At 40.4% G+C, this 19,199-nt stretch overlaps 1 protein-coding gene across 3 annotated transcripts in view; it reads right to left on the bottom strand.

The window, feature by feature from the left end:
* AOAH (acyloxyacyl hydrolase) overlaps positions 1–14,885 on the bottom strand; it is a 165,617-nt gene extending 150,732 nt beyond the window's left edge. For 2 of the 3 annotated variants that reach the window (XM_077775418.1, XM_077775419.1), the window contains exon 1: positions 14,405–14,885. In XM_077775418.1, the coding sequence (XP_077631544.1) occupies positions 14,405–14,531 (127 nt within the window). In that variant the 5' untranslated portion in view covers positions 14,532–14,885. Of the gene's footprint in view, positions 1–1,607; positions 1,733–14,404 lie in introns of those variants that run through there. The other variant, XM_077775421.1, reaches the window with a different exon arrangement.
* Positions 14,886–19,199: the final 4,314 nt, after the last annotated feature.

Genomic DNA, 19,199 nt, shown 5'->3' with positions numbered 1-19,199 from the left:
ACACGGACACATAAATAATTCATCACATGGCTAGAGTGTGCTCTGCAGTTTTCAAAGTGTTTTGCATACATTATCATCTCATTCAAACTTCACAACAACTCATAGATGTAGGAATTATTGCTCTCATTTTACAGACCAGCAGACAGAGGCTCAGAGAGATTAGCTACTTTACCAAGTATGTGGCTAGTTAGAAGGAGAGCTAGGGCTGGAACGCAGTATACATTGAGTCCCTTCTAGATGGAGGCACTGTGATGGGCTCTGAGTAGGTGCTGAAAACAAACTGATATGATTCCTGCCCTCTTAGAGATGATACTGTATTGGAGAACAGGGATGGTAAACAAGTAAACAAACACATAATTATAAATAATTTAGGTGCTAGGAAGAAAAGGAACAGGGTTGAGTAGCAGAGGATGATGACGATGGGGTGGTATAAACCTTCTTAGCTAGAGGCAATAGGGAAGGCTTCTCAGGAGAATACACACACATAAAGGCTAATATAATGGAAAGGATCATAAGGATCTGGGGCCAATCTTTGTAAGGGGTGAGGGGAGCTGATGCTCACTTCATGGTATAAACCTAGGGTATCCTGGCACCAGAATCCAATGGTGAAAGATAAAGTGCAGGGAAAGGAAGACGCCAGTTTCATGGGCTTTGTAGACTGCAAAAGAGCCAGGGAGTTTTCCAGAGAACAATGGAAGCCATGGCTGGGTTTTGGGGAAGGATCTGCTGCTATCTGATCTGTGACGTAAATGATCATGCTGGCTGTGATGGGGAGGAAGGCACTTAGGGGGCAAAGACGGGAGCAGAGAGATGAAGTAGAAGGCCGTTTTGGTCCTGGAGAGAGATGATGGTGGATCAGAGAGAGTAACAAGTGGCAGTGGTGACGGAGAAAAATAGACAGATGTGGGATCTATTGTGGAGGTTAATCCAATACAGTTTATTAATGAATTGGTGTGTGAAGGAAAGAAGTATGAGGACAAGTGAGAATCAAAAATAAGTCCTTTGTTTGTGTTCTGATCCTCAGGGAGGAGTAGAGCACAGGTTTGGGGCCGTGCCACAGTTTGGATCCCTGAGTGCCTGTTGGACGCACATGACTTTGTACGTCCCGCCCCCCACAATGCTGCTCCTCAAGCACCTACACTGTGTTCCTCAGATTTGCCTGCTGGGGTGGGAGCAGAGGATGCGGCTTCACATGTTTACATTCTCCTAGGCCTTTCTCATGTTGGTGAAAAGAAAGGGAAATAAGAAAGGCATGAAAGTAGACACTTAAAATCACCTTCCTTCCAGCTTTGTTTCCCTGCGATAGTAGTCACTAATCAGAGACGGTAACACACAATCCAAGTATGAATATTATACCTTCATCCTTTCCTTTTCCTTGTCTCAGAGTCCGGACATGGATGGGGGGAGGTTGGTAAGAGAAGAAGACAGAGTGGAAGGGAGGAGAGAGAAGGGAGAAGCTATGTTACGGTAGACAGTAGAATTTGGGGGTCAGACAGACCTGGGCTCAAGTCCTGCTTCTCTGACTTATGAGATGATGTATCTGGCAGGGTGGTTAACCTGCCTGAACCCAGATTTTGTCACCCACCAAATGGAATAATAATGCTCACCTGTGTGGTATGCTTAAACGTGGCCATCTATTTTCCAGTCCTCCGAATCTGGCCTTATAACTTGTTTTATCAGTAGACCATGGAGGAAATGGCACCATGAACTCAGATATGAACTCAAAAGGCCTTGCAGCTTCCATTTTTGCCTTCTTAGAATGTTAAAGCTGTGAGCTTGAGCCAGCCTGCTGGAGAGGCCACGTGAAGGGAAATCAAGGTGCCACAACCAACAGCCTGCCCACGTTTGTGAAGCACGCCATTCTAAATCATCCAGTCCCTGTCATTCCATCATCCACCAGCTGAGTGCAGCAGCAGGAGTGAGCCCAGGAGGTCTTCAGTGGGAGGACCACCCAACTGTGTTCAGCCCAAAATTGCGAGCCCACAGAATTGTGAGCTAATAAATAATTGTTGTATAAGCGCGGAGTAGTTTGTAACTCACCACAGGCTACCTGACAAACCCAGCAAAAACATTGTGGGAATTAAGTGATACAACACACAAAGTGCATATGCTGTCTATCAGAGTAGGCATTTAACAAATACCTACTGTCAGTTTCTACTCTGGCTGCTGAGACCATGGGGTAAAGACATATTCTCTGTGACTCTTTTTAAAATAGAAACTCAGAAAGTTGTCTTTGAAAAACATATTGCTGTATCAACAGTGTTTTCACTTTTCTATAGCTGAATTTGATTTTATTGCTGATAGGTAGTATTTTCACTACATTTGGACGGATTAGGGTCTGTGGCTTAACCCGACCATCACCTAGAACAGAGTCTTTATGAGTAAATGTGCAGTGAGTTCCAAACTGCCAATGTTCTTGAGAGAGCCACTCTCAATGAGAGAGCCACTATACTGGGGAATTTCCTGGTGAGAACAGAGGCTGGGGCATTCAAGGTGAGCAGAGCCCAAGCGGTAGTGGTGAGAGGAAGCGGACTGTGTTGAGAGACCCAGGATGGTTGGCTTGGCTAATTTAGAAATATATAAAAAGATATAAAATAATATATAAAAAAGATATAACAAATATATAAAAAGATAATAATAAGGAGATGAGAGTAAAGACAGGAGCCATTCGATCCTGTTATTAATTCAACACATGGTTATTAGCACGAACTATGTGCTCAGAAGCTTGAGGATACACAAACATGAATAAAAGAAGTTACAGACCAGGAAGGAAGCCTGATGACTAGAAAAACAGTCTAGTCAGGGCAACCTGTAAGTGTTATAGTAGAGGGAACTATCAGTGCTTTGGAAACACAGAGGAAGAAGAAACTAACTCTGCCTTGGTAACCAGTGACAGTTTCGTGGATGAATTGAGTGTTAACAGAATGAAAGGACGTTATTTGACAGAGAAAGGCAGGAAATGCCTTCAAGAAGAGAGGAACAGCATTTTTAAAGACTTGGCTGTGAGAAAGAGAAGAGTTGGCCAAGGCTAGAGCTCAGGGTCCGTGGGAAAGACAGAGTGAGAGAGGTAGAAAGGGATCCCATTGTGAAGAGCTTTGAAGGGCAGACCATAGAGCACAGGCTCCAAATGCTATAGGGTCTACAGTGTAGACAAACGGTTTCAAACATTTTGTTTTGTACCCCCTAAAGGAGATTTGAGAAACTATGTATCCCTCCACATTTTAATGGATGTTAAAGTAATATTAATGGATATCAATTTGAATAGTTGCAAAGAGTATATAATTGTAGGCAGACTGTAAATAATAATAGTAGAAATCATACATTAATCTCTATGTATCCAAAGGAATCTAAATACTACAGTGATTTATACCTATACTCATCCACTTAAAAAATAGAAGCTCAAGTTCTTCTTTCACAGTGAGAAATTTATGTTGATAATCTCTCTCCTTGAATTCATATTTCAATAAAAAGTCTATTTCCTTGAATTTTTCTTCCACTATAGAATTGTATCCCAATGTAATATATTTTTATGGTTGAATGTATTCTATTGATGGCACGGTTATACTTCTTAGCACTAAAAATATGAATAAAATTTAAATGGAAATTTTAATTTCCTGTGAATATAACTCTAAGTATTAAAAAATTCTTCTAGAGTTTTCATTATTAGTAAGACTAACTTTTCTCAGCAATATGTATTGCCAATTTAATAAACAATTCCTAAATAATAAAAGTAAAATTTCATTGGAATTGCACTTCTTAATGAGATGATTAGCCTTTTCAATTAGTACTTATGTCTGATGAAGAATATTACTTATTCATGTAAAGTTCATGCATGGTTCAGCATCATGTCTGTTCCTATTTTTCATTTTTAAAGAGGTAAGTGCCGAGGAAATATGTTTACTTAAGTAAATGAGATAGAAGGACTTTTAATAGAGAAATGTCACTCTATTCTTTAACTCCTTCTAAGTTAAATGTCAAAAGTCTTAAAGTGATCTATCATTGGCAATTATTTCAAATGATCTATCACCTAAAAACTCCATTAAGTGCCCCTTCAATCATGTTGAAAGCAAAAGAACTAGAAACCACCTGACTTGCAAAAACATTTGTTACCTAATCAATAAAATCTTTCATTTTCTCAATTTCTGGGATATATATACATATATATATATTTCTACCATATATATATATATATATATGTTTTACTAAGACTCTTCTTTTAATTATATATATTATAATTTACTTTGAGAGACCTTGTTAGAACTTAATATACTCAGAAAGAATTGGGAAGTTGAATACTATTCTTTTCAACACACTTTTGCTTATATAACATTTTAAGTAAAACCTTTTATGTAAACGCATGCTTCATATTCATTTTTGTCAAATTTGGGCTACAGATTTAGTTCATCACGTTATGAGAAATGTCCTCTGTATAAACCTAAGTGGCAAAGTCAGACCTTATCATTAAAGTAGCTAACTAATCAGATAACCTTTCAGAAAATGTATGACTTTCTATTCTCTTTCACTTCTATGTTTGAATTTTAAGATATATACTTACAGGTAGAGAATGGATGGATAGAAAAACAAATGGATGAATGGCTGAGTGGGTGGATGGATGGATGAATCGAAAGAAAGACTGATGATGGATGGGTTGATAGGTAGATAGATTAGATAGATAGATAGATAGATGATAGATAGATAGATAGATAGATAGATAGATAGAAATAATAGATGAAAAACTAAAAATTTTCCACCTGCTAGCAAACACTTATAACTACCCAATTCATTTTTTTAAACCAGGTTTATTTATTTATTTTGAGAGCAAGAGTGAGTGTAAGTAGGGAAGGGGCAGAGAGAAAGAGGGAAAGAGAGACTCCCAAGTAGGCTCCAAACTGTCAGCACAGAGCCTGCAGTGGGGCTCAATCCCATGAACCACGAGATCATGACCTGAGTCAAGATCAAGTGGGATGGTTAACTGACTGAGCCACTTAGGCACCCACCAAAGTTCTTACAAATGTTTTCTTGCAAAATTTAGATTTAAAAACCAAACAAAACAATAAGACAAGATCCCAAACTCCATAAACACATACCTAGGCAATTTTGAAAGGAAATGTAGCAAAATATCAATAGTGATCATCTGGGTTGGAGGATTGCAGTTGATTTTATGCTTTAAAAATATTATTTGCTATTTTCTAAAATCTCTATGAAAGCCACACATTCTTTTATAATTAGAAAAAAACAATAAATAATATTTTATCAAGCAATTTCTCATTGAATAAGCTTTTTGATAGTTGCCTTCTACATTACCAAGTTCTAGGAAAATGTGAAATGCCATTTTCTAGGATACCTTTGTTATTTCAGCTCTCAGCTGTGGTTTTCCAAGCTATATCTCATTTAATCCTCACAACACCCTCATGAGATTGGTACTTCCCTTTACAGATGAGAAATAGGAGTTGCAGAGAAGTTAAGCCACATATCCAAGGCCTTTTAAATAAGCAGCGATTCCACTTACCAACTGGTTGACTGGTGATTTTAAACCAGATCAGTTGAACCTTGAAATCCAAATGCTTCTAAGTGTCACACTGTATATATTAAAATAGGGGACTTTGAAAATGAACATTATCAATAACATTAATTAAAGTAATCATTGCTATATTGAAATCTATATGGCTTGTGCATATTTTCTCACAATATTTTTTCCACTTTCTAAGGACATTGTTGGGAAAGCAAAAATGTTTAGATTTAATAAGGTGCAATTTATAAAATTTTGATTTTTGTATGGTCCTTTTGACATCATATTAAGAATCTTTGAATCCAAAGTCACAAGGATTTTCTTCTAGAAGTTTTATAGTTTTTGCTCGTACCTCAAGACCCATAATCTATGTTGAATTACTAATTGTGTGTGATTTGGATTAGGAAATCAGATAGTGTTATTTGTCCAACAGTGTTTTTCAGAATTTTTGGCTATTGTAGTTTCTTTGCATTTTCATATATGACTTTTAGGATCAGGTTGACAATTTTTACCAAAAAAGGATGTTAGGATTTTGATTGAAATTATGTTTAGTCTATAGATACAATTTGGAGAGTAATGCTGTCTTAATATTATTGAGTTTTCCAATCCACTAGCATGAGACATCTCTCCATTCCTATTAAGCATTCTTTACTTTCTCTCAGCAATGGTTTATAGTTTTCAGTGTAATCACATTTCTTTGGTTAAATTTATTCCTAGGTATTTCTTTTATTATATTGTAAGTGGAATTTCTTTCTTAATTTCAGTTCTTGAAAATGTGTTGGTAATATAAACAAATGTAAACAAATATAATTGGTTTTTATATCAATTTTGAATCCTGCAACCTTGTTAAGCTTTCCTATTCATTATAGTCATTTTATTGTCAATACCTCAGAATTTTCTATATTCAGGATTCTGTTGTATGAAAATAAAGACAGTTTTACTTATTCCTTTCCAATTTGCATGCTTCTATTATGTTTATTTATTTATTAAACTGAATAGAATTTTCAAAAAACTGTTCACCAGAAGTGGTGAGAGCAGACACCCTTCCTGTGTTTCTGATCTTGGGAGAAAAGCATTTAACTCTGCCGTCATTAAGTATGAGGCCAGCAGTAGGGTTCTCATAGATGCCCTTTATCAGGTTAAGAAAGTTCCTTTTTATTTCATTATTTGTTAAGAGTTTTTGACATGGATGGGTGATTTATTTGTCAAATAATTTTTCTATTTCTATAGGGATGATAATGTTATCACCTCTATTCTATTAATTCAGTATATCCCATTAATTGCTTTCTAGACATTAAATCAATCATGCATTCCTAGGATAAATCCCACTTGGTCATGGTGTATAATTTATTTTGCACATTACTGGATTCAGTTTGTTAATATTTTGTTAAGGATTTTTGCTGAGTTTGAATTTTTTTTTAGAATAGGGGTTTAGAATTATAAATTTGGGGGATGGCTGGGTGGCTCAGTCAGTTAGCGTCTGACTCTTGATTTCAGCTCAGGTCATGATTTCAGGGTCATGAGATTGACTCCAAGTCAGGCTCTGTGCTGGGCACGGCGCCTGCTTAACATCTTGTGTCTCTTCTTTCCTCCACCTCGTGCACACTCTGTCTAAAAAAGAAAAATAAATTTTTCTCTAAATACTACTTTAGCTACATTCCATAAAATTTGATATATTGTGTTTTTTCATTTAAGCCAAAGTATTTTCTAATTTACCTATGATTTCCTCTTTTATTTGTTTATTTTTAAGAGGTATGTTGTCTTACACATATTTGGGTTTTTTTCCTGGATTTGTTCTTATTGCTGATTTCTAATTTAATTAGAAAAATATTTGTATGATTTCAGACTTTAAAAATGGATTGATACCTGTTTTTTTGCCTAGTGTATGCTCTATACTGGATAATGGGCCATGTGTAGTTAAACAATAATGTGTATGTTGCTATAGTTGAACAGGATGTTCTATAGATGTTAGCTGGATCAAGTCAGAGTTGTTCAATCTTCCATATCCTTCCTTACTTTTTGTCCCTTTGTTCTACCAGTTACAGAGAAAGGACCATTGACATTTTCAACTGTTGAATGTTCTTTTTTTCCCCTAATACTTTAATTACATTTTTATTTCTTGCTTTTTGGGGCTCTGTTATTAAGTGTATATACATTTATAATTGTTACTTTTTCTTGATATATTGAGCTCTTTATCATTATGAAAGATACCCCTTTGTCTTAAGATGATTTCATATCTTAAAGTCAGTTTTTTCTGATACTAATATATTTATTCCTAGTATCTTACATTCAACCTCTTTGAGTCATTGAATCTAAAATCTCTCTAGCAGACAGAATACAGTTGGATCTTGCTTTATTATCTAGTCTGATCATCTTATCGTTTGATTGGTGTGTGCAGGTCACTCACATATGTCAGAGCTATATAAAATAGCTGTATAAATAGAGAGATGGGCATGTTATAACTTCATGGGGATTTTACTCTGCTTAATGCTTTGCAACATTCTTTTGTTTCCTCTTTCCCATAGTACATTTAACCTATGTTCTAGCTTCACCCCTTACTCTCCCCCCTAAAATTTATTCACATTCTTTCTGAAGAAAAGCATACGATTAACTTGAGTTCTTTTGGTTTTGCTCACTTTGTGACCTTTCCCCAAGGTCCCCAAGCTGTAGATCTGTCTCTATAGTGTCTTCGTGAGAGTTGTGACCCTAAAACAGTCCAGGAAAATAACAGGCAAATGTAGGTGTAGTGAAAGTTTAGATGATCAGAAACTTTCCATTTGTGCCAAGGTTGGGGTTAAATTCTACGATAATGTAGAAATAAAATTAGACAAATTAGGGAGGGGAGAAGGTGTGAAAAGTGGGGGGGCAAAATGCCAGGGGCTACTTCTGCAGCTGGGAACCGTCGGTGATGGGCTAGACCAGCACAATCTGCAGGCTCCCGGGGTGGGGGATGGGGTTAGAGGGGTGAAGACGAGCAGGTGTTCCGACAGTGACAGTGGAGATTGCCTTGCTGAGAGAAGCTCATGATCTACACCAGCCATGACAGCCCATGGGGACGGAGGCCCGCCTTCAGAGGCCAAGAGCTGTAAATGTCAGAGGGTAAATAAGCCCTCCCTCAGAAGTGAGATCAGCCTTGGGGCGCCTGGGTGGCTCAGTCAGTTAAGCGTCCTACTTTGGCTCAGGTCATGATCTTGCGGTTCGTGAGTTCGAGCCCCATGTCAGGCTTTGTGCTGACAGCTGTGCCTGTCTTCAGATTCTGTGTCTCCCTCTCTCTCTGACCCTCCCCTGCTCACACTGTCTTTCTCTCTCTCCTAGAAATAAACAAAACATTAAAAAAAAAAAAAAAGAACTGAGATCAGCCCTAGAAAGAAAGAAGAGAACCCTGAGGTTCCTAGAGAAGACTAAGTGTTTAAAACACAAAGGGGGTAAGATGAAGTGTTTTCTGGTATTGGCAGCAACAGCGGCTTAGGAACACGTGTTCAGTTACAGAAATAGAGAAAATGAAATTTCTATATATAAAATTCTGATCATATATTTTCAAACTTCTCTGCTGGCTCTGTCTAAATTTTCCTATTGTCAGTAACACTGTCATCTTAACCATTCACATTGGCACCCCTTTCTCTTTATCATGCAAAGTATAAAGTCATCTCTGACCACTGTGTGTGGNAAGGTGTTTTTTAAAAAACTTTTTTTCTTAATGTTTAATTTATTCCTGAGAGTGAGAGTGAGAGAGAGAGAGAGACAGCGTGAGCAGGGGAGGGTCAGCACAGAGTTCTACGCGCGGGGCTCGAACCCACGAATCGTGAGATAATGACCTGAGCCGAAGTCAGACGCTTAACTGACTGAGCCACCCAGGCGCCCCAAAGTGGATTTGCTTTTTTTTTTTTTTTTTTAACCTTTTAGAAGGCTTCCTGAGCACCACATAGGGCTTAAAAAAACACCTCAATGAATTAATTTAAAATGTCAGTGACTTAGAAACAGAAAGATTACTTTGCCCCTAAATCACCCATGTAAAGAAAATTATGTTTTGCAAAAATGAACATGGCTTATTATCGATTCCATAACATTTGGAAAGTGGCAGAAAGAGGCACCGCTTGTTCGAGCCGAGTTGACTCAACATTTGCTTCGTGATCAAATGGGATGTACGGTTAGTGCAAACGAACTGTGGTAAATTGGGAAGAGGGCCGCCGGGGCTTTGCACAGCTTAGTTCTCATTTTGGAACAATTTGAAGAAGGTGCCCTCCAGGTGTACTGCAAAGTCTCCTCGTGGGAATGAAGCTAACAGTGTCTGCTTATGACAGAGATGTCGGCTCAATCACTCAGTAACTTCTGCGGTGGTTTCCTGTACAGAATCTCCAGTCCCAAAAACCCTCACTTCTGGGAGAGCTGTCTTCTCACCCACAGCTCTCACAGCCACATCTGTACAGCGAGCTCTCCTCACCCCCACCTGCCCCTGATTCGGTGCTCCAAAGACGTGGCCCAGCTTCCTTCTGCCAGGAAGCCGGATGAACAACCAGAAGGAGAGTCCATCTCGGTGTGGACTGAACAACTGCACTCAAACTCTGGACTGTGGGAGCCCATAATTGGCCAAGGGCCTAGAGCAGATGGTATGTAGGGTCAGAGATGGAGGCACTACTGAAAGGCCAGAAGAGTTCTCCTTGGGACCCTGACAGCCATCATTTTTGGCTCTTGGCTAATTTTTTAGGCCTAATTATGGTTCCCTACCTTTAGGTTCTAAAATTCATTCCTGGGATTCTCATAAGAAAACTTCCTCTTTNTTGGCCTAGCCTAGCTCAAGTTGATTTCTGTTACTTACAACCCCAGCAGTCATACTAAGGGTCACCAAAATGGTGGTTAGAGACCCAGCGTCTGGGAAACAAGATAAGGGGATGATCACATGACAAAAGGAAGACAATAACATTTTTTAAAAAAAAATATGGGATTTAGATATGACACGAAAAGCACAAGACAAAAGAAAAAATAGATAAATTGGACCTCATCAAGATTTAAAACTTTTGCTCTTCCAAGGATATTATCAAGAAAGTGGTGGAAAACCCCCACAAAATGGGGGAAAGTATTTACAAATCATATATTTGATAAGGGATATATATATCTAGAGTACATAAAAAACTTTTATCGTTCAACAATAAAAAGACAATAACTCAATTAAAAAATGGCCAAATGACTTGAATAGACATTTTGTCAAAGAAGATATGCAAATGGTCAATAAGCACAAGAAAAGCTTCAAATCATTATTTTGGGAAATGCAAATCAAAACTACAATGAGGTATCACTCCAAATCTACTAGGATAACTATAATAAGAAAGATGGATAATAACAAGGTATTGGCCTTCATGCACTAATGGTGAGGACATAAAATAATATAGTGTCCCTAGAAAACAGTTTGGCAGTTCCTCAAAATGCTAAATACAGAGTTACTGTATGACCCAGAAATTCTACTCCTAACTATGTACCCAAGAGAAATGGAAACAAATGTGCACAAAAAAATTTACATGGATGTACATAGCAGAATTGTTCATAATAGCTAAGAACTGGAAACAACCTATATGTCCATCAACAATGATTAGATAAACAATGTGGGGCATATACATACAATGAAATATTATTCATTCCTAAGAATAAATGGGGGTGCCTGGCAGGCTCAGTTGGAAGAGCATGCAATGCTGGATCTCAGGGTCATGAGTTCAAGACTCAGGATGGGTATAGAGATTATTAAAAAATAAACTAACTAAACAAAACAAAAACTTAAAAATAAGAAGAAATGAAGTTGGTACATGCTATAGCATGGACAAACCTTAAAACAGTATGCAAAGTCAAAGAAAGGCCATATATTGTTATCATCTCCATGTTCATAGAGATAAAAGGGAAATTAGTGATTTCCAGAGGCTGAAGAGAGGAAGTGGGGAGTGACTGCTAGTAAATATTGGGTTTCTTTCTAGCATGATAAAAATGTTTGGATTAAATATTGATGATCAATATACAACTTATGAATATCATAAATAAACATTATACACTAAAAGGGTAAACTTTATGGTATGTGAATCATATCTCAATAGAGCTATAAAATAATATAGTATTTTAAAAAATGTGGGGAAGAAATATATTGCTCCAACCTAATCACTGAAAAAACCAACAACCCATAATCACACAGTGAAATCTAAGGTGAGTTTTAACTGGCTGCATAAATTTTGCCAAGTTGTTTATTTCTCTAATTCACAGTTGTTTCTCCTGCCAAGTGGGAATAATGATGATATATGTCCTATAAGGTCATTTTAATGATTAAATGAGATACTTCATATAAACTTTTTGGAAGACTGTTAATTGCCCAGTATGCGCTCAGTAAATCTTAGCGGTCTTATAATTATTAACTTATGAATGTAGTTCTTACTGCTAATGAACCCTTACTTTCCCCATGCACCACTCCAATTAGCCCAGATGCAACTCAGAGAAAGGACAGAGGGCAGCATGGAGAAATGCCAGGAAGCTGCAAGAATGACTGCAGACCAGTAGCAAAAAAACTTTCACAAATAAGAGACAAATACAATCACTAAATGTGCATCTTCATAAAAATGGATGGACCCAATTACTTCAGTTGAGCTCCCTGAAAAATTGGGAAGCAGAGCTACTTCCATGTTTTGAGAAGGTGACTCTAAGTATTTTATTTTATTATAATTTTATAAATCAAGGCAAGAGTATACTTTTATAGTCAAGGTAAAACTTTATTTTGGATCGGTGATTAGGAGATCCCCTAACCCGATAACAAAGATGATCCCTTACTGTTCAATTGGATGATCAGAAATCCACTGCCTGACCAACTTTTCTCAAGGAGATTTTTGTGGCCCAGCATCTCTCATGAGGGAGGTAAATGCAGTGGAATCTTGGGGATACTTGAAGGTTCCTTCTTTGACTGGCAACACTTGGGTAGAAATAGTTCTAAAATTGTAAAGCTTCACCCCACCCTTCTTCCTGTTCACCCAGCTCGTACTTTCACCTTCCTCTGGCAATGTTATGACTATGATGGGCTTCTTGCAGTCAGCAGTTGCCTGCTTCAGAATGGTTTGCGCTTGCTCTGTGTTTCTTGGCTTTCTGCTGGCTCTATCACGGGTGTTGCAGTTCACAGAATTCTTTGACAAGGGGGTATTATCGTGTGCAGTAAGCCATCAGTATGTGTTTCATTTTAAAGAACTGTAATCTTTACAGTCCAGAGTTTCATTTTTCCCCCTAAACTGGACAGTGAACTTACTGAGGACAGAGTCATTTTAAATATTATTATCATTTGGGGCATCTGGGTGGCTCAGCCTGTTAGGCGGCCAACTCTTGGTGTTGGCTTGTCATGATCTCACTGTTTGTGAGTTGGAGCCCACATCAAGCGCTGTGCTGACAGCAGAGCCTGCTTGGGATTCTCTTTCTCCCTCTCTCTCTGCACATCCCTGCTTGCTCTGTCTCTGTCTCTCTCTCAAAATAAATACAGTTAAAAAAATTTAAACATTATTATTCATCTTTGTATCTCTAGTACAGAGCACAAGGCTTGGCAAGTGGTGGCCATTCAGTGACCATGTAGAGAGGGGACACAGAAGAATGTTTGGGAAGTGCCTTGTGTCAGTGAGTTTGAAGTCAAGTAGTCCTGCTCTTCATCAGGAAGTAGAGGAAAGAAGCCTAACCAGCAATCCCTTGTCTTCTCCTGCCTCCTCCCTGACACTCTTCCTCTTACCACCTGCTGCAAATGAGCTTCCCTCACATTTGGCCCTGCAAACCGGAACACCCTCATGTTCCCTTTCAGGAGACACTCCCTCCCCCTGTTGCTGGAACTGTGGGTGCTAAGGGCTCCCAGCAAGTGCCTCTGCAGGTATTGCCTCCACTTAAGGGAGCTCCCCTCTGGGGTCAGTTCATATCCAGTGATAGCTCAGTGTGGCCAGTTCCAGGGTCTGGACCCACTTCAGACCACTCTGAAGGGCCATTTTAGCTCCAGAATGGGATTGGGGTGTGTGTGTGTGTGTGTGTGGCTGTAGCACAGCCCATATTTTCCTTCTGCCTTTTGCTACCTCACTCCCTCCTCATGGTGTTTTTCCCAGGAGCACACTTCGAAAAACTTCCCTGTGCACAAATTTCTGAGCCTGTTTCTCCAAGGAACCAATGCAAACAGTGTGACCCCAGTTGGGACGGCCTGTCACCCCTGGCTCAGCACAGTCAGTGTCCAGTAAATGTTGATTGCATGACGGATACATCTTGCACTCACCTTTCTTCTTAACCATGCGGACCGGCCAACAACTCCAGGCAGAATTAGCCCGAAGTAGTGAAGCGGGGAAATGGGTGCCAACCCATCATCAAACCTAAGTAGCAACAGACTCCATGAGCTCCTGGGGCCATGGAGTATTTGTACGGGCATCCCCACAAACACCCACGGCTAATGAGGATGGCCACAAGTTCTTCAACCTTCCCCATGAAGAGGAGGGAACTATGTTCCCTGCCACTGAGTCTGAAGGGACGAGCCAGGAAGATGGCAGAAATCATGCTGTCTATCTGACGTCAAAGGCCACCCTCTTTCTACTGTGCAATGCTGCCTGCTGTCCTGAAAGGGGTACGAATTTCAAGCTCTTCTAAGGGTTATCCCTCCAAGAGAGAGAAAGAAAAAAAAAAAAACTATAATCACCAGCGAGGTGGAAGACCTTTTAACTAATTCAAACTGGATAGTGTCCTGTGCACACGTATGTGCTCTCTCTCAGGCTCAGGGTTTTTTCTCTGTTGGGGAGGTTATTGGCACCTTGCTTGGAATTCAGAGCTATTGATGTCCTTAAACAGGTGACTAACTATGCAAGCAAAGCATTTGACTCCACTGTTATGCCCACATAAAAGTATGCAAAAACACTTACGTACCTAGACAGGTGTGGCCATTGGGGCTTCTGATGCTGGGCTGGTCATCGGAGGCTGGAGAGGCCGAGGCACGAAGGGGCAAGAGTAAGAACAGAGGAGCCACCAAAAAGATATTCCAGGCGGACTTCATCTCGGAGCTGTGCACCACGAGAGACCAGCCCAGCTGGCCAGGCTGCCCGCTGAGGGGCTTGGAGGCTGAGGCCACAGGATCTGTCAGTCTGGCTCCCCTTCTCCACTGTTACACGCCCTGCACTCTCACATACAGACTTTTCATAAGTGTGAAGGGAACAGAAAAACATACAGGCACTCACAGACCTACTCCTTCCTTTGGCAGAACCCCCGAGAGAGAGCCAGAGGCCTGGGCCCAGAAGGAGCTGCAGGGAGTCCCGGGTGAGCAGGTTTTCTGAGTTACAAACTGCAGCCAAAGGAAAAACCCAAAGGGCAGCAGCGGCAGTCACATGCCCTCCTGTCTAGCTGGCTGGAGTCAGTCATAAGCCTCAGAAACCTCAAGTCTTGCCGGAGTCATTCTGGGGGGTGGTTAGGAGGCCGTTCCTCTTTCGTTCTTGCCCAACAAAACAAAACTAAAACTGAAGAAAAAAAAAAACCCACGAACGCACAACTCTAGCAATTTGGTCAGGCGCATCCACAGCCTGCAGAAATAATAATTTGCTGTATTCACAAATTATTTTGTTTTGCTCTAAACAATTTTGTGTGGTACGACCGAGTTCCTTATTTTGTTGCTAAAAAATATTCTGGTCAAGTAGTTGTTTTCCTCTGGAGAGGATGGATTATTCCTTCAAGGGTCAAGTTTTGCCAAGGCCTTCCATTTGGTGTGCAGGGAATAAGCAATGCAGACAGGAATGGACAATCAGCACGGCTGGATTTTAAATCTAATATGGAAAAAAAAAAGATGTGCTGTAATTAACCTGCTCGTAGTTACTTGGCTGTATATGATGCATCTCTTTTCTCCAGAATTCTGGAATGTGTTTATATTCCCTACCTTAGATGATTCATTTGTTTTCCAGAGGCTTATTTTCTGTTTTGAAGATGAGAACTGAATGCAGTTTTTCTGGGGGAGGGGAGAAAATTGAACCAGATCATAGATAGGGAATAGACATACCATCGAAATGCTTTGTTCTAAAACAGGATACAGCGAAGTCATATGCCATGCTCAGACGAGATAAGGGGATTGGGCCAAAGTACCACAATCTCAATACGCAGGGAGATCCTACGATTTTTACTCTCCTTGTTTAGGCTCTGAGGAAAGCTTATTATAAACTTCATGAAATATTATGAAAGCTATCAGCCTTGGTAGACATTTCTTCTCTTTTCCCTCCTCCTCCTCCTCCTGCCTTTACTAAAGGAATAGCATTTTAAATAGCAGGCAGAATTTTAGAGTTGTATTCTTTCCAGGATATAGGAAATACCAATTTTTATGGTTTGAAGAATTCTTTGTACGCATTAGTTTAACAAATGCCAATTTGTCAAAGCTCTGAATCTGCAGCAGAGATATCACACGCCAGAGTGTTCACCTGCTTATGTCCTGGTGCACGCTGGGCCAAACAGACACCGTGGGTGTCCTTGGTCACCATAGACCTGTGACTTCCTTTGAGGCTGAGCTGCTGATTCTCAAGGTCCATGACTCTGTGACCAAGGGAAGCTCTGGAGGTCACCAGGACCACCACACGAGGCAGGACCTAGGGAAGTTCCAGAGACTTCCTCGAGAGACAGGCCAATGGAATGATTATGAGCCCATACTGCAAAGGCAGAAAAACCCATGTCCAAACACCATACCTAGTGTTTACTTCTGAGTAATGTATTATTATACCAGTAATATAACATTTCAATGCATCAGTTTCCTCACTGATATTAGGATAATAATGATATTTGTCTTACAGGCGGCTGGCAGGATTAAAATAGATGATGTATCCAAACTATAAAGTGTACCTATTAAGAAGTAAGTGCTTAGTAAATCAAAGCTCTGGTTATTATCCCAGCAGGAATGTGATGAAATCTGCACCCTAGGCCAGCCTTTGGGAGAATTATGACACCCGTGGTAGTTTCAGGCCAAGATGTGGGGACATGGCATGGATTGGAAGAGGCAGAATTTATTGAATGCCTTCTATGTGCCGGGCAGAACTCCAGGAATGCAGTCTAGTTTGCTAACCCATAGGTCGATAAGGAATCTTCAGGCAGCTTCCAGAAGAGCACTTGGCACAGGCTTTAGGCCTTCTGAGGTTCTTTTGGTCCAGGTTTATAGCTGTATGCAGGCTGTGAGCAGGCCTCTCAGGGTGAGAGGAATTTCTCAGTGAAAGGGTGTATGCAGAATTTAAGCCTTGTCATTCATGTGACTGATCCGGCAGTTCTAACCACAACCACCTCCAGGAACAGTGAGCCCCCAAACAAGCTGGTGTGCTCAGGCTTCTGGGCTGGCCATACTGGGAATTCCTGGCTTAGCTGTGCAGCACTGAGCAAGTCCCTGGCCATTTCCAAGGGTGAGATTCTTCAGTTCTAGAGGTATATTCCAATTATACTTGACACACAGTAGGTTTTCCATAAACAGCATCTTCATGCTTGAAGATCAAATTCTACTGAGCAGGGTCAAAAGAGGAACCCAGAAATCAGGAAATGATTCTGCTAACTGATGCTGAAGTGAGCGCGTGTGCCTGCACACCACCAAAAACCCTTTCTGTCACCGAGGTGGGGGTCCTGTAGGTATGCCTCACAGTGGCCGGTCTTATTTCTCGCAGCAGGGCTGCCTTTGTTCATTGAGCATTGAGTGCAAATGACCTAGGATCCCTGCACAACTTGCTGACAGGCCATGGTTTATAACAACTGGCTGGACCCTGTGCGATGTCCCTAAAGGACCCCTGCTGTCAGATGCTCCAGTTCTGATTTTCTCAATATCTGCCTCTGAGAATGGGATTTCTTCCTTGCAGCATTTAGTTACTTTGCTCAGGGAGTTTTGATTCAAACCACAGTCCCTGCAGCAGAAGGCTGAGGGTTTATAATTCCCAAATACTACACCTGTGGTTCTGGTTTGTTCTGTCTGAATATGCTTCCTGATTACTTTTTGACCTACATTGGCCTCAACTATCTCATTCACAGCAAGTTCTTTAATCAGAAAAAAAAAAAGACCCAAATGACAGGAAATCTGGTGTTGTCACAAAAGCATGTCCTCTCTTTGACATTCTCCTGTCTCTGACACCAAGGGTCCCTTTTTTGCTTCTGCTTTCCCAGGATTCTCTGCGGTGGTCCCTGGCTCAGAACCACCAATCCCAGGCCCTTTGCTGACCCTCTTCTCTCCACTCAGAGCTTATTTATTCTAGCTGTAGCCAATCGTTCTTTCTGTTCTGTGCTAGGGAAATAGTAAATTAATCCATAACAAGCCTGCACATCTGCTAATTAAAAGAGTTATGAATTTAGGATACAGGGACCTACATTTTTACTGTGGCTTCACCACTTCCTAGCTGTGTGCCCTTGGGCAAGTGGATCCACCTCTCTGGGATTACTTGATTTCACTATAAAATGGGTCATATAATGCCGCTATTATTATAGAAACATTGTGAGGATTAAAGAGACAATAGAGCAAAAAAAAAAAAAAAACAAAAACAAAACCCTAACAGGAAATGTTAGATAAATTTAAAGCTAGCAATCAATCAACATTATCCTTCTTAAGTAATATTGGAATTTTAACATGCTTTGCTTTGTACATTTTTGGAGAACATTTAAAGGGATTTCCATTTTAGTAATGCACATAAGTAGATACAAAGTAGGAATTCAGACAGCCCCAGGGGAGTGGCCAGCCACAGGTACGACCCCCAGTCCTGGGAGACTTGTGATGTAATTCAAGAAGTAAGCACAAGGTGGGCAGTGGGTGAGCGTGGAGACCAGGAACCCCCTCCCAGAGGTATGCTGGTAGCTTCCAGAAAGAGCTGTGCACCAGGAAATAGGCCAAGGATCCTCTGGTGATGGGTGGCCCAGCAGCAATGCAAAGCAACCCAGATCACAGGATGTGTGCTCCCACACTCTCCACTAGCCCCACGGCCTCAGTCACGCCCTTCTAGGTGGTTGAGGTTTGTAGAGATGTGTGTCTGACAGGGGTGTGCCATGTATAACCACAGCCTTCTAAGGTGGGTGCATTCTATTAAATATAACTCGTTTTTGTCTGCTGGGCACCTGATAAAAGTTTGGGGAAAAGAGATGCCGTGAGTGAACTGTTTTTTATAAATGAGGCAAAAGAATGTGGACCTAATCCAGAAGGAACAGGGTAGGAGCAAGGACAGTTGACACACTAGGATCTTTCCGGCTAACAAAACAAAACAAAACAAAAAACAAAAAAACAAAAACAAAACAAAAAAACCAAAAACTAAAACAAGAAAGAAGTGCTGAGAAGGGGGGGTGGCAAAAACCTGACCGAATAGAAAGGTGTGAGGTAGATTTACAGGTTGTTTGCTGTGCCACATGGGAAATGATACTTTGCCCAGATCCTGAATGGATTTTTGTGGAAATCAATGAGAACAAGTTTCATGTTTGGATCAGGGCCAGGCAGAGCTAAGAATGTACCCATAGAAGCAAGTGCAGAGGCAGAGGGACCCNGGGGGGGGGGGGGGCTTTGGATTCTCATCTGCTACAGACGGGAGGAGGTGGTCTTCAATCACTCTTAACCTACATCTCTAAAGTGTAGCGTTAAGTTTTCACACAGAATAAAATAAGAATAAACATCACTGAAATAAGTGGGAAGCTCATTCATTCATTCTTTTATTCTTCTTTAGATAAGAGAAGTCCAAGGCTAGGC

Source organism: Crocuta crocuta, unplaced genomic scaffold (assembly GCF_008692635.1).
Source record: "Crocuta crocuta isolate KB4526 unplaced genomic scaffold, BGI_CrCroc_1.0 scaffold197, whole genome shotgun sequence".
In the NCBI taxonomy this organism is placed as follows: domain Eukaryota; kingdom Metazoa; phylum Chordata; class Mammalia; order Carnivora; family Hyaenidae; genus Crocuta; species Crocuta crocuta.
The sequence above is the reverse complement of the archived record's forward strand: the minus strand, read 5'-3'. Positions and strand labels throughout refer to the sequence as shown.